This window comes from Eleutherodactylus coqui, chromosome 1 (genome assembly GCF_035609145.1).
Source record: "Eleutherodactylus coqui strain aEleCoq1 chromosome 1, aEleCoq1.hap1, whole genome shotgun sequence".
Lineage (NCBI taxonomy): Eukaryota > Metazoa > Chordata > Amphibia > Anura > Eleutherodactylidae > Eleutherodactylus > Eleutherodactylus coqui.
Window position 1 is genome coordinate 379909196 of NC_089837.1, and position 12862 is coordinate 379922057.

General features: G+C 42.6%; 1 protein-coding gene across 3 annotated transcripts in view; it reads left to right on the forward strand.

The window, feature by feature from the left end:
* Nucleotides 1-12862, forward strand: part of TSGA10 (testis specific 10) — a 49571-nt gene that overhangs the window by 10931 nt on the left and 25778 nt on the right. For 2 of the 3 annotated variants that reach the window (XM_066579044.1, XM_066579051.1), the window contains exons 5-9: nucleotides 1309-1478; nucleotides 4686-4832; nucleotides 6880-7053; nucleotides 8697-8774; nucleotides 12290-12441. In XM_066579044.1, the coding sequence (XP_066435141.1) occupies nucleotides 1309-1478; nucleotides 4686-4832; nucleotides 6880-7053; nucleotides 8697-8774; nucleotides 12290-12441 (721 nt within the window). The remainder of the gene's footprint in view (nucleotides 1-1308; nucleotides 1479-4685; nucleotides 4833-6879; nucleotides 7054-8696; nucleotides 8775-12289; nucleotides 12442-12862) is intronic. The other variant, XM_066579057.1, reaches the window with a different exon arrangement.

Consider the following 12862-nt stretch of genomic DNA (forward strand, 5'->3'; position numbering starts at 1 on the left):
AACCTATATTCCTTCTTGCTATAGGACATATAGATCTCATTATATAATACTGTAGTTCTTAAAATACAACACGGAACATGCACAATGCTCAATTTATTGCTCATTTGCATTAAAGGGGTTGTCTCGCGGCAGCAAGTGGGGTTATACACTTCTGTATGGCCATATTAATGCACTTTGTAATATACATCGTGCATTAAATATGAGCCATACAGAAGTTATTCACTTACCTGCTCCGTTGCTAGCGTCCCCGTCGCCATGGTTCCGTCTAATTTCGGTGTCTTCTTGCCTTTTTAGACGCGCTTGCGCAGATCCGTCTTCTCCCTTCTTCTCCCTTCGGCTCCGCTCGGCAGCATCGGCATTTTGGCTCCGCCCCCTTGTACGCATCATCGCGTAGCTCCGCCCCATGATGTGTGCCGATTCCAGCCTCCTGATTGGCTGGAATCGGCACATGACGGGGGCGGAGCTACGTGATGATGCGTACAAGGGGGCGGAGCCAAAATGCCGATGCTGCCGAGCGGAGCCGAAGGGAGAAGAAGGGAGAAGACGGATCTGCGCAAGCGCGTCTAAAAAGGCAAGAAGACACCGAAATTAGACGGAACCATGGCGACGGGGACGCTAGCAACGGAGCAGGTAAGTGAATAACTTCTGTATGGCTCATATTTAATGCACGATGTATATTACAAAGTGCATTAATATGGCCATACAGAAGTGTATAACCCCACTTGATTTCGCGAGACAACCCCTTTAAGAACTGCTGTGTTAATTTGAAATGTTAGACACTTGCAGCATATGCTTGTAGTAGCAATTCTCCTGGGTAATTTCACAGTCTGATCTTGTATACACTTGGGCATTCATGCAGACACATATGCTGAAATACGTACAGGGTGTTACAGCATTTCTGTGAGACGTTACCTACAGTATGTGATTAGAGTGTAAATGTTTTCATATTGTAGCAAGAATTTATTTTCATTTAGCTCTGCTCAAAGTAGCACCATGGCTTCCTTGCATTACAGTGCTATGGTTCCAATGTCTTCATTTACAAAACAAAGTCAAGACTGAAATATGATTTTGAAATTATTGGTGATAAGAATGGTGCTGCAATAGTCTTACTTTCAAAAGTACTCGTTCTCCTGACAGAAGGAGCATACCATGTTGTGAGCTTTCAATGATATACGACAAGTTGACACGTGACTGGCATGCTCAGTGACAAATAAGTATACATGTTAACAAGCATGAGGCAACATTAAGTACATGAAAATGATTTAGTGTTTGTTTGCTTAAAACTGCCATTTTCTCTCAATTCACTAGAGAAGAAGAGTGCTTTGGTAAATATGAAGGGTAGAGCAACATCTCCTTCTAAACTTGACTCATTTGTAAAGAGTCTGGAAGAAGAAAGGGATCACTACAAGAGAGAAGCAGAACATCTGAGGAAGATGCTTCAGGGTCGTAGCAGTAGTCCAAAGCGTAGCCCTTCCCGGGTAAGTCAGATACAAGCTCTGAGCATAACTGTACAAGCTACTACTGTAACTATTGAAGAGCTTTTCCAGCTAAAATAAAAAGCTGTATAGAGTTGTATCAAAGTGTAAGTCTTTATTTCATCATAGACAAAATGGTCATATAGGCTAAGTTACACAGTGACCATGTTTAAGCTATTACAGCCTTTCTCAAGTCATCTTGTAAAAAAAAAAAAGTCTTCCTGACAATTGGTTAAAGGGGTTGTCCCGCGCCGAAACGGGTTTTTTTTTTTTTCAACCTCCCCCCCGGTCGGCGCGAGACAACCCCGATGCAGGGAGGTAAAGAAAGCTTACCGGAGCGCTTACCTTAATCCCCGCGCTCCGGTGACTTCAATACTTACCGCTGAAGATGGCCGCCGGGATCCTCTGTCTCCGTGGACCGCAGCTCTTCTGTGCGGTCCATTGCCGATTCCAGCCTCCTGATTGGCTGGAATCGGCACGTGACGGGGCGGAGCTACACGGAGCCGGCATCCTGCACGAAAGGCTCCATAGAAGAAAGCAGAAGACCCGGACTGCGCAAGCGCGGCTAATTTGGCCATCGGAGGGCGAAAATTAGTCGGCACCATGGAGACGAGGACGCCAGCAACGGAGCAGGTAAGTAAAAAACTTTTTATAACTTCTGTATGGCTCATAATTAATGCACAATGTATATTACAAAGTGCATTATTATGGCCATACAGAAGTGTATAGACCCACTTGCTGCCGCGGGACAACCCCTTTAAGTATTCTGTATATGTTTCTTCTCTGGATGTTTTATAAAAATGACATCATAAATTGACAGTTATTACATCTTGTTTTAATGATTGTCAGACTCCTGGACATTGAATCTGCCAGGTTATATAGCTATCATCATCACATAATAAATAAGATGGTGGGGGGGGGACCTGTACTTGAAGCCGCTGTATGAGCTAGAGGGAGTGGAGTGGAGAGCTGCTGCAAAGACAATGTTTCATTGGGGGGAGTTTTATCTTAACCATATACATTCTTTGCCTAAAAAAGAATTAAGTACCTAGAAGAAGTTGTCATTTTGCTGCAAAACTCGGCATGAGAAAACATCTCAGGCAGATTCGCAAATGATAAGAGTTGTGGTGGGATTAGATGAATGGTCTAAAAGTGGTTCCACCCTTGGCCTATAAAAAGGCTCTCAGAGGCTACTTGTGTGTAGTGGACCTCTTGTGTAGAGCTTGTTGACCATCAGACATGCTTCTATGATGCAATCAAAGGGATTTTGCCCAATTAACAGTTTTTCAGAGGAGGCGCAGGACATCCTATGTGCAGGACATCCTGCAGCCACATGTGTTCCTCTCATGGCAGGGCTTCAAGGAGGCATTTTCCAGCAGGACAATGCTTGGCCGCGCACAGCAAGGGTGTCAGAAATGCCACTACAGCATTGCCACTCTTCCATGGAATGTACAGTCGCCCTATTTATCGCCAATAGAGCATGCATGGGACTATCTGGGACACCAACTTTGACAGCCTACAAGTTTGCGCAATCTGGAGGCTCAGTTACAGCAAATAGGGACCGATATGCCACAGGATAACATACAGAACCGGTACTGTTGTACCTTGTCTCTACCACAAGCATGGGTGGAGACGGCCACAGTGACAGGTAATACCTTGTTACCACACATGTAATGCCCCTCAGCTTCCAACGCTGTAGTTGTGGCTGTGGCTGCTGCAACCTTCCAGGATGTCCCTGTGCTCCCGGATTGCTAACACCGCCGCTCCCCGTCTGTCGGGCTCTCGGCAGCGGCGCCCATGACAGCTGGGGAAAGCAGCGAAGGCTGTGAGTGCTGCTGTGAACAAAGCGGCTGACACAGAGCGTGGCCGGTATCTGGGGCCCCGGGATATTGCAGGCACGCCAACACTCGCAGCGTGGGACATTGCAGGCAGGCCAGCAGGGAACGGGAGCATCCCTGCCGCCTTATGGAGCTTAACGCGTCTAGCAGCCACCACAGGAGATTACACAGGTAACATACATGCCAGAAGGATGACAGGTGACAGACAGGGGGCGAATTAGATGCTGTGGACGTAAGCTATACCTCCCCCCGGACAATCCCACGTCTCCACCCACTCTTGTGGTGGAGACAAAATACACCAGTACTTTCAGAACCTGTATGCCTCCATGTCTGCCCGTATCACATCTTGCATTTACCCAGGCAAAAAGTTCTACGGTAGCAGCTTTTCCCCAGCAATAATAGCTGATTGCTCAGGTTTCTAGAGATGCTACTACCCCAGTGATCAGCTCACTGCAGGTGGGGGTGGTATTAATTGGACCACTGATACAACAATGGTTTTTGACACCATATGAGGTGTCATTCATGCTAAGATAAGCATTCAGGTGGACTTCTGTACATGATTAAATTAGGTAAGACACTGATGAGCGTGAGCGTGATCAGCCTGTAGTGCAAGCTTGAGAAAGGCCTCTCGGCCAAAACGTTGCTGTTTCTGTGTGATGGAAGAATAAAGAGTACATTTTATATAGCACCTTTACATGCTGCCAGGATTTTCTTCTACATTACGTGGACTTCTGTGGGAGTGCGGTTTGGACTCTTATCTGGCTGTTGCATTTGGTGGCCTTACCCAGATTGGGTTTATCTGGTGCTGCTGACACTCTTCGTTATTTTGTACTTTTATATAATCAGAAGCCCCTAATGGTCGTCACATTTTGCAGACAGCCATGTAATTGACCAACTGTCGTATTATATCATTTTCACACCCCCTGGGACTGCTCTAGCACATCCCATGGTCTAAGCTGTGTCCCCTAGAAAATGAGATTTTTGTACTTACCGTAAAATCTTTTTCTCATGTTTTTCATTAGAGGACACAGCACTAGCCTTGTTTTTTCTATTGTAAGACTTATTTGATATCTCCCTCCTTGGAGTATTTTCCCTCGAGTTACGCATGATTCTTCACTGTGTTTGTTTATTTCTTAATATTTTATGTTACACTACCTGTTGTAACTTTCATACCCTACTCTGTTGCTCCTACTGCTTGCATACAAAATGATTGGTGCCTGCAGGAGGGGTATAGCTGGTAGGAGGCGGGGCTAACACTTTTTCTGCTTACTGCCCGCCCTCTATTGGCAATACCCACGGTTCAATCTGTGTCCCCCAAAGAATGAGACAAGAAATAGATTTTATAACAAGTCCAAAAATCTCATTTTTACAGCTCGACTCTGAAATCAAGAAGACCATTCGGGAACGAGATGAGCTCCAGCACATGCTCACGAAGTACGAGCGTCACATGGCAGAAATCCAGGCCAATGTCAAAGTTCTGACATCAGAGAGAGATAAAACAATCATTCTTTATGAGAGGGTAAATTCTACATCTCATTTATATTCTAAAGAAACTGTTAACAAAGAATAAATTAATGTGTATTCTAGATTAATGTTGTATTGGAGGTTGATTATAGGCTCTGTTCACGGGTTGGTACATAAGGCTGAGTACCATCCACTTTATCCCTTAGGGACATAGGACGTAAGGTTACGTCCTGCAATTTCGGGGTGTGTATACAACGCGAGCATCGGGTGTTTCTTACAGTCGGCACCCGCCCGTGACAGCTCCGATAGGCCAGTGACTCATTAGAGCTGTTAACCCTTTAAATGCCGCCGTCTATTCTGACAGCGGCATTTAAATCCCACCAATGTTCCGGGGTCCCGTAGGGGCTCATCGTGGTGGGCCGTGCAGGAGTCATGGCAGCCGGAGGCCTTCTGGAAGGCCCCAGGGCTGTCTTAGCAGAATGCCTATCAAGCCATGTCCAAGGCATGGCTTGTCAGAATGCCTGTCCAATCGCAGTATGATGTAATACTATGGCATTACATCATACTGCAGGAGCAATCAAGACATCGCAATTTGTTCCCTCTGGCGACTAAAAAAAAGTAAAAATTAAGTTTAAAAAGTTTTACCAATTATTTAAAAAAAAAAAAGGTAGTAAAAGTTTAAACGTCCCCCCTTTTGGCATATTTCTAATTTAAAAAATCATAATTATAAAACAAAGAAACATATTTGGTATCGCTGCGTCCGTAAAAGTCCTGTCTATGAAGGTAACGCATTATTTACCCGGCACTGTGAACGTCATCAGCAAAAAAAAAAAAGAATGCCAGAAATGCGCTTTTTTTGGACACCACGTCTCCAAGAAAAAATGTAATAAAAAGCGAATAAAAAGTCATACGTACACCATATGGTATCAATGAAAACTACAGCACACCCCGCACAAAATGAGATGTCACACAACTATGTCGAAAAAAAAATAAAAAGTTATAGCTGTCAGAAGATGGCAGCAGAAAATAATTTTATAAAATGAAATATCTTTGAAAAAAAATAAAAGTAGTACAGCAAAAAAAAAAAAAAAGATATAAATTTGGTATTGTAGTATTCCAACTGACTGGTAAAATAAAGTTATTTTTCCATTTCTCTACACTAAGAATTTTTTAAAATTCACAGGAAAATGGAGCATGCTGCGATTTCTTCCTGTGCGTGCGATCTGCTCACCGGGAAACCATCACATCCGCATGCATTAAATTGCCCTGTGGATGCTAATGCATCTCTATGGGCTTCTAGATCTGCAGATCTCCCGCACGGGAGACACACGCAGATTTTATAATTTGCGGAAAATCACCCGCGCGGAAGCTCCGCCAATCAAACCACCCATGGGGAAGCATGGGCATCCTCACATGAATTAAAGTATGCGGATTTGTTTTGCGGACCTTTTCAGTGAAGTCAATGGAAGACATCCGATCCGCGGCCTTGTGGATGGGCTGCGAATTCCGCGGGAAAGCAGGAGTTTAAGAAAATAACAAACTCCATTGCACATGTGCGGCAGCATGCCGGCCGACACTTCCGCAGTGAAGAGAATAAAAGACCCGGACAGGTACGCAGGTCCTCAGCCTCGGGCAGGGTCGGATTCTGCTGCGGGCTTCCGCATGTGGAATCTGATCCACCCGTGGACATGAGGCCTTAGCTGCATATAAAAAATAATCAAAACAGCAAACCAAGACCTAAACTAAAAATTTAAAAGCAGACCTAACTTAAAAGATTAGTCCCTGATAAACATAAGTGTAATGTACAAAGCCACATAAAAGCATCAACATTCAACCAATAAAAAAAATTCCACTCTCCTCTATGGTGTATTTTTGATGGTTACGGTAGGTCAAATCTGATCTCCCAAACTAAAAAGTACTTCACAAAGCTACTGTACATTGTTTCTGATTCATTTAGTTTGGATGATAAGGTATGGTGTAGCCAGTTCACTATGAACCCATAGTGTTAATGCCATGTCTTATTATTTATATTAGTATAGCAGATACATAGAATGTTTCCATCTCATTATCTTCTGACATGTAGTGAATTTTATATTTGTTAGGCACAGAAAGAAATAACCAAGCTTCGAAAAGAGTTCATGTCATCTTCAAAGACCCCCAAAACCAGTTCAACAGCTCAAGCCATATTGAAGCGTGTGGAAAGTGAAAGAGACAGTACAGTTTCAGATTTACGCCGCATGACCACAGAGCGAGACAGCTTGAGAGAACGGCTGAGGGTAATAGGAACATTTACAAATCCTATTTCTGACTTTCTACATCAGCATGCGTAAAATAATGCACAGAGTTTGAGGCTATCAGCAGTCTTCTCGCAGCCCAACAGTAGTGACTAATACTGTTGGGCGACATTTGAAATCTGTAAGAAAAAACAGAGTTGTATGTGACTTTCAAGAGATTTTTTGGGACCATCATTATGTGGCAAGTATATCAACTGAGAAAGACAGTATGAACGTTGTGTACAAGCCAGTGTAGAATCCTGCCATTTGAACGGCTCTCATCAAATGAATAGACTTTTGCTATTTTATAAGACAGTTTATCTAAAATGTTTAGTTCATCGTTGGTGGCATTTAGAACAACTTGCCTCTCTCCCTTTTATTTCTTGTTGATAACTAGTAGGAGCTGTAATGTTTGTTATATGAATCTGTAATTTAAATGAGTGAAAACAGACTAAGGGGGTTTTCCAGGCACAAAATGGAAATTCTGAAAATGCTAAACTGAGGAGTTACAGCTAAGTAGTGGTAACCTGTGCCTTTTATCTGCCGCGCTGGACCCTCTTCTTCATCCCTTGCAGCCGCTGATCTACCGCTGTGGTCACCTGAATCATTTTCATAGTATACACATCAGCAGACTTTTTACCTACAACTCCCAGCATACATAGAGCTTGTTTACTGGCCAGTGATGTAGCTCCGCCCACAGCTTACAGGTCCTACAACTTACCAGCACCAACCTCCCTTTCAGAGGAAGCTGCAGAAGCAGACAGGCAGGACCATCCGGCACTCTGACCTGCACATGAGCAATACAGCACAGTGCTTCCGCTACTGTCCTCCCATCATACACTGCTCACAGGAAGTCAGAAGCATTAATGAGAAGTAGCAAACGCAGACAAGATGTCAGAGGAAGTGGAGATATTTTTCAGGCAGAGGTCACGTGACATAAATAGAAAATGAAGAAAGTAGCTAGACCAGGTACAGTGACCCTATCACAAAATGACTTTTTGTGAGGATTCTGTTGGTCAGTAGTAAAACCTGGGCATAGGCGTGACCATCTTAGAGAAGCACAAGACATCAGGGCATTAGCTCAATTACTCTGTTTTATTGAAACCAGTATAATAAGTAGATGCGTTTCGGAGCTATGGCACCCTTCCTGGGCACACACATCTGGAAGGGTGGGCAGCATTTGGACATGTGTCCTGTTAACAGAAAGTTGGAGCATTCTTTGATAGTTCCTATTGGCATAATATTTTATTAGCCTTTCGTCTAATAGAGCAATGTCCTCTACTGAAAGGTTGGCTTTAATGGCACATTGACTTGATATGCCATAAATGTCTGATTAGTGGTGGTCCAGCTGTTAGAATGCCCCAAAATCCTGAGAGCCGAGATGTCCAGTTCCTTGTCTTTGTTTGGAAGATATGCTTGTGGCACTTTGATATTTCTTCCATAAGCTTTATATCTGCTGGATAGGGGGATAAGACGCACTGGTTCTTGTTGTAGGTGGTGGTCCTAACACTTGAACTCCCCCCTAATCAGGCATTTATAGCATATAAGATCTATATGACATAAATTTTATTCATGGGTAAACCCCTCTAGCTTTTGCAGTTTTAAAGACCTGCTGCGTCAAGTTTTTTCTTTTTCTATCATTACAGATTTCACAAGAAACAGCTATAGGTGACAGAGCCCATCTGGAGCAAAAAGTTGAGGAGTTACAATCATCACTTCAAGTAGTAAGAACAAAAAATGTTATGAATTTTTGGATAATCTGTATATCCATTTTACATGGATACAATCTACATAGAAAAGTTGATGAGCCTTTTTAACACAATGTTTTGCTAGATTTCTTTTTGCACTGTACATTTAACAAAAATATGTTTTTTTTCTAAATGGGCGTCTCTTTTTTTTTTTTTTACCGTTAAGATTCAGAAACAAAATACTTGTAAGTCCTGTACAAGCAATTCTGAGATGAAAAATCAGAATTCTGAGATGTATTTATCATATGTCTCCTTGGCTCTTCCACAGTTTTTCCCACTAATACCCAAAATAAACTTCCTAGAATACCAAATATCAACAGGAGCTCTGCAAACAAGAGAGAAATGCTGACTGGGAGATTTGAGATCAAAATCTTGTAGAATTGTGATTGCAGCTCTCTACTGAAATGGGCTGTAATTTATCATCAGCACGTGATAAAAGAGAGAGCATTTACCAAGTTACTCAGCTATCTATTTACATTATGTATGCATTTATATGACAGAATGATGTTAAAATGGGAACTTTAATGTCTTTGATCTTTTCTGAGTTTCAAACTGTGTTATTGAAATTTTAATGCTGTATAAAGTAGGTTGTAAAGCCAACAGATTCCCCACTCAGGGGGTTCTACATTTTATGGGGGATGACCACATCTTGAGTAAAATGCAAATAATGGAGATGTCAGATGTGAATAGTAAGCAGAGATAGGAGAGTTAAGCCCCTTTTACACAGGCAAACGATGCCTGACACTCGTCCCCGCACATACTAGCTCCCATGCTGTCACACAGGAGCGAATATCGCTAGCTCTCTGACCCCCCCCCCCCCCCTCTCCATTCACATAACACAGCAGCCGTTCAGTACTGAAGACTGCTATTTACACTGAACGCTCACCGTTCCGTTTCATCGCTCATCGTTTAAGCTGCATAAAATCCGGAACGATGATCGTTCAGTGTAAATAGCAGCCGTTCAGTACTGAACGGCCGCTGTTTTAAGCCCCATTTAGACACATAGATTATCACTCAAAATTCGTTATAACGATAAAGTGAGCGATGGTTTTGCTTTTAAAGACGGGTGTTTTTCACCTAACAAAAATCGTTGTAAAACATCGGGCTTTTCAGTCGTTGTATCATCGTGTGTAGTATTTGCATTGAAAACTCCCCTAAAATCACTGAACGATGTCATTTTGACCAAATGAAAACCAAACGGTCGAACGATGGATTTTAAGTGGATAGAAAGACGAACAATGAGCGAATCTTTAACGAAAACTGCACAACGGGCGCAAGATAGATACAACGATTATCGCTTAAAAGATGGGTTTTGAGCGAATTTCGAGCAATAATCGTTGTGTCTAAATCAGTCTTTAGTTGAATGGAGAGGGGCGGGGAGAGTGAGGAGTAAAATCTCCTCCAGCCATCCCGCTGCGAGCCAACGATACTCGCACCTGTGCAACAGCGCGGGAGGGAGTACATGCGGGGACGAGTGTCGGTCATCATTTGCCCGACATTCATGCCGTATAAATGGGGCTTTAATTGCAAAGGAAGTAACAGAATAACTTTTAGTGGCACACACCATTTGGGTATTCCTCAAGAGAGTAATAATTGGGGTAGACCTGCAATTTGTAATAAAGTACTACTCAGCTACTTAATAGCTTATTAGCTTGCAAATGAAGTCTTTATCTGAATGCAGTTAATAGCCCAAGGGCTCTTATCTGCATTCAGCTCCATTGTTCTGTGGCAGGTTAAGTAGCTTAAACAATACTATCATCACTACCCATGGAGAACTCAATGTGCAGTCCGGATAAGACAGCAGGATGATTTTTAGGTTGGCTTGAATTGTACGATCAAGGAGCAGTGCACGAAAAGTGCACGATGGCTGCGCATTTAAACACAATGATTATCGCGCAAAAGATGGTTTTAGAGAGAATTTTGAGTGATCATCGATCCGTGTAAATGGGTCTTTAAATCTTAGCTGTTTAACCTCTTAGATGTCTCAGTCAGTAATGACTGTGATAACTAACTGGTTTTATGGAGGCAAGGGGAAGCTGTCTCTGTAAGCCCATGGGATCCCTCTTAATGCAATAGGGAGCTGTGTTGGGTTGCTCTGTCAGCTGGGGACCTAAAATAGATCCTAAGACCTGCCATGTATGTGAACCTTTTAGACCCTAAGGTAGGGCCGAATTCACTGCCTGTCAATATAATACTGACATAATACACTGCAATACAAGAGTATAACAATGTATTATAAAAGCAATCAGAGGGTCACATGTTTGAGTCTCCTAGTGGGGCCAAAATAAAAAAATGAAAAGCAATCAATAAATGTCTTAGTCCCCAAAATATCAGCACACAAATAAGAAAAAATTAGGATTAAAAACAAATATCCCGATAACTAATACAAGTAAAGCAAGTCCTTATATTTTAAAGTCATAAGTAGCTGGAGGAAGGTGTAAATCACTTTCTAACAGAGGTGCAATGTAAAACTTCTGGGCCCCATTTCAAAATCTGGAACAGGACCCCTAACTATAATACTTTATTAATAGTACTGGGGTCCCTATATGGAGAAGGGAGGCCTTATGGGCCCCTTAAGGCTCCTGGGCCGGGGTGCAACCGCATCCCTTATAATTATGCCCCTTCTTTCTAAAGAACAGGAGCTTCTTTAGTATCATGTAATGTACGCAGTGTATCAGAAAAACCCTCATCTGGTGTCCAAAGCGGCACAGGTAAGCAGCAATCTAGGACATGTAGTACCAACAAAGGCACTACTAGGCAGCTAGTCAGATCAAGCACTTCAGTAATACAGGTGTTTTATCAGTGACATGTCCATGCTGATTGGCATGTAGCAGCGGTGTGTATGTGGGACCATGTGCGACCACCACTGCATTCATTGCTGGATGCTCTATACCCCTTTTTTGAGATAACTGGGGTTCTCCACATTCATCACTGCCACCGATCAGCTTGTTATCCTCTATTCTGTTGATAGGGAATAACTTAAAGCAACCCTCCAGTTTCAGGACAAAATTCTGTCCCAGGACTGAAAGATTGAGGGGGTATCTTACCTGTACTTTATGTTCTCTTCCTGGCCCCTCCTTTCCGCTGGTTCAGTGCTTGGAGCAGCAGTTATGGCTGCCACTATTTTGTAGTGATCTAATAAATGCTATGAAGTGCTCTGTGATTGGCCTGCACTGATCATGTGAGCACTGCTTGCCAATCACAGGGCAGCTACAGTACTAACACTACCAATGCACTATAGATGCTCTTCTTGGAAGCCTGAAAAAATGGAGTGAAGGGCCAAGAAGAGAAGATAAAGTACGGATAAGATACTTCTCCACCCTCCGCATCCAGGACAGAATTTTTTCCTGAAACCAGAGGGTCACTTTAATTTCATGGAACAACCTCATTAAAAGCCTAAAGCGCTGTATTAGGTTGGTTTGTACTTTCACAATTGCTATCAGATATTTGTGCTCCATTATTAAGCAGGATTCATTTAATGTTTCACATAGCTAGAAAGTGACCAGATGGACAAGAAGTCTGAGCTGTACTGTATGAAGGACACCATATCATCTATGGAAAGTGAATTCAAGATACTTAGCAGAAGAGCAGCTGAAACCAAAGATGAGTTGAGACAGCAGAAATCTGAATGTGATTCACTGAGGTATGTCTTACCTACAGATATTTAAGGGCATTACTACATGGAATGATAAGTTAAGCACTTGTCAAATATGTGATATGTGAAGCTGATTATGTGTGTTCTTCAAGCCAAATAATACAGATAGCAAAGCAGAGGCTGTGTGGATTATTTCTGTTGCATGTAAATGAGGTTTTCTGTGGATATTTACAAGTATTCTCTGAAATATTGGTGCAGAACAGGACCCTATGTGAACAGGGCTTTATGAAGAAGTAGGGCTGCATGCTTGAAAGAGTGCAGATTTGTGTTGTGCTTACTCCACAAATCCGAACTCTAATACACTAAAGGTGGTTTCACACGGGCGAGAAAATCACGTGGTTTTCACCTGTTGCGAGAGTCAGTATAACAGTAGATTATGAAACCAATGATTTACAATGGTTTCCTTCTC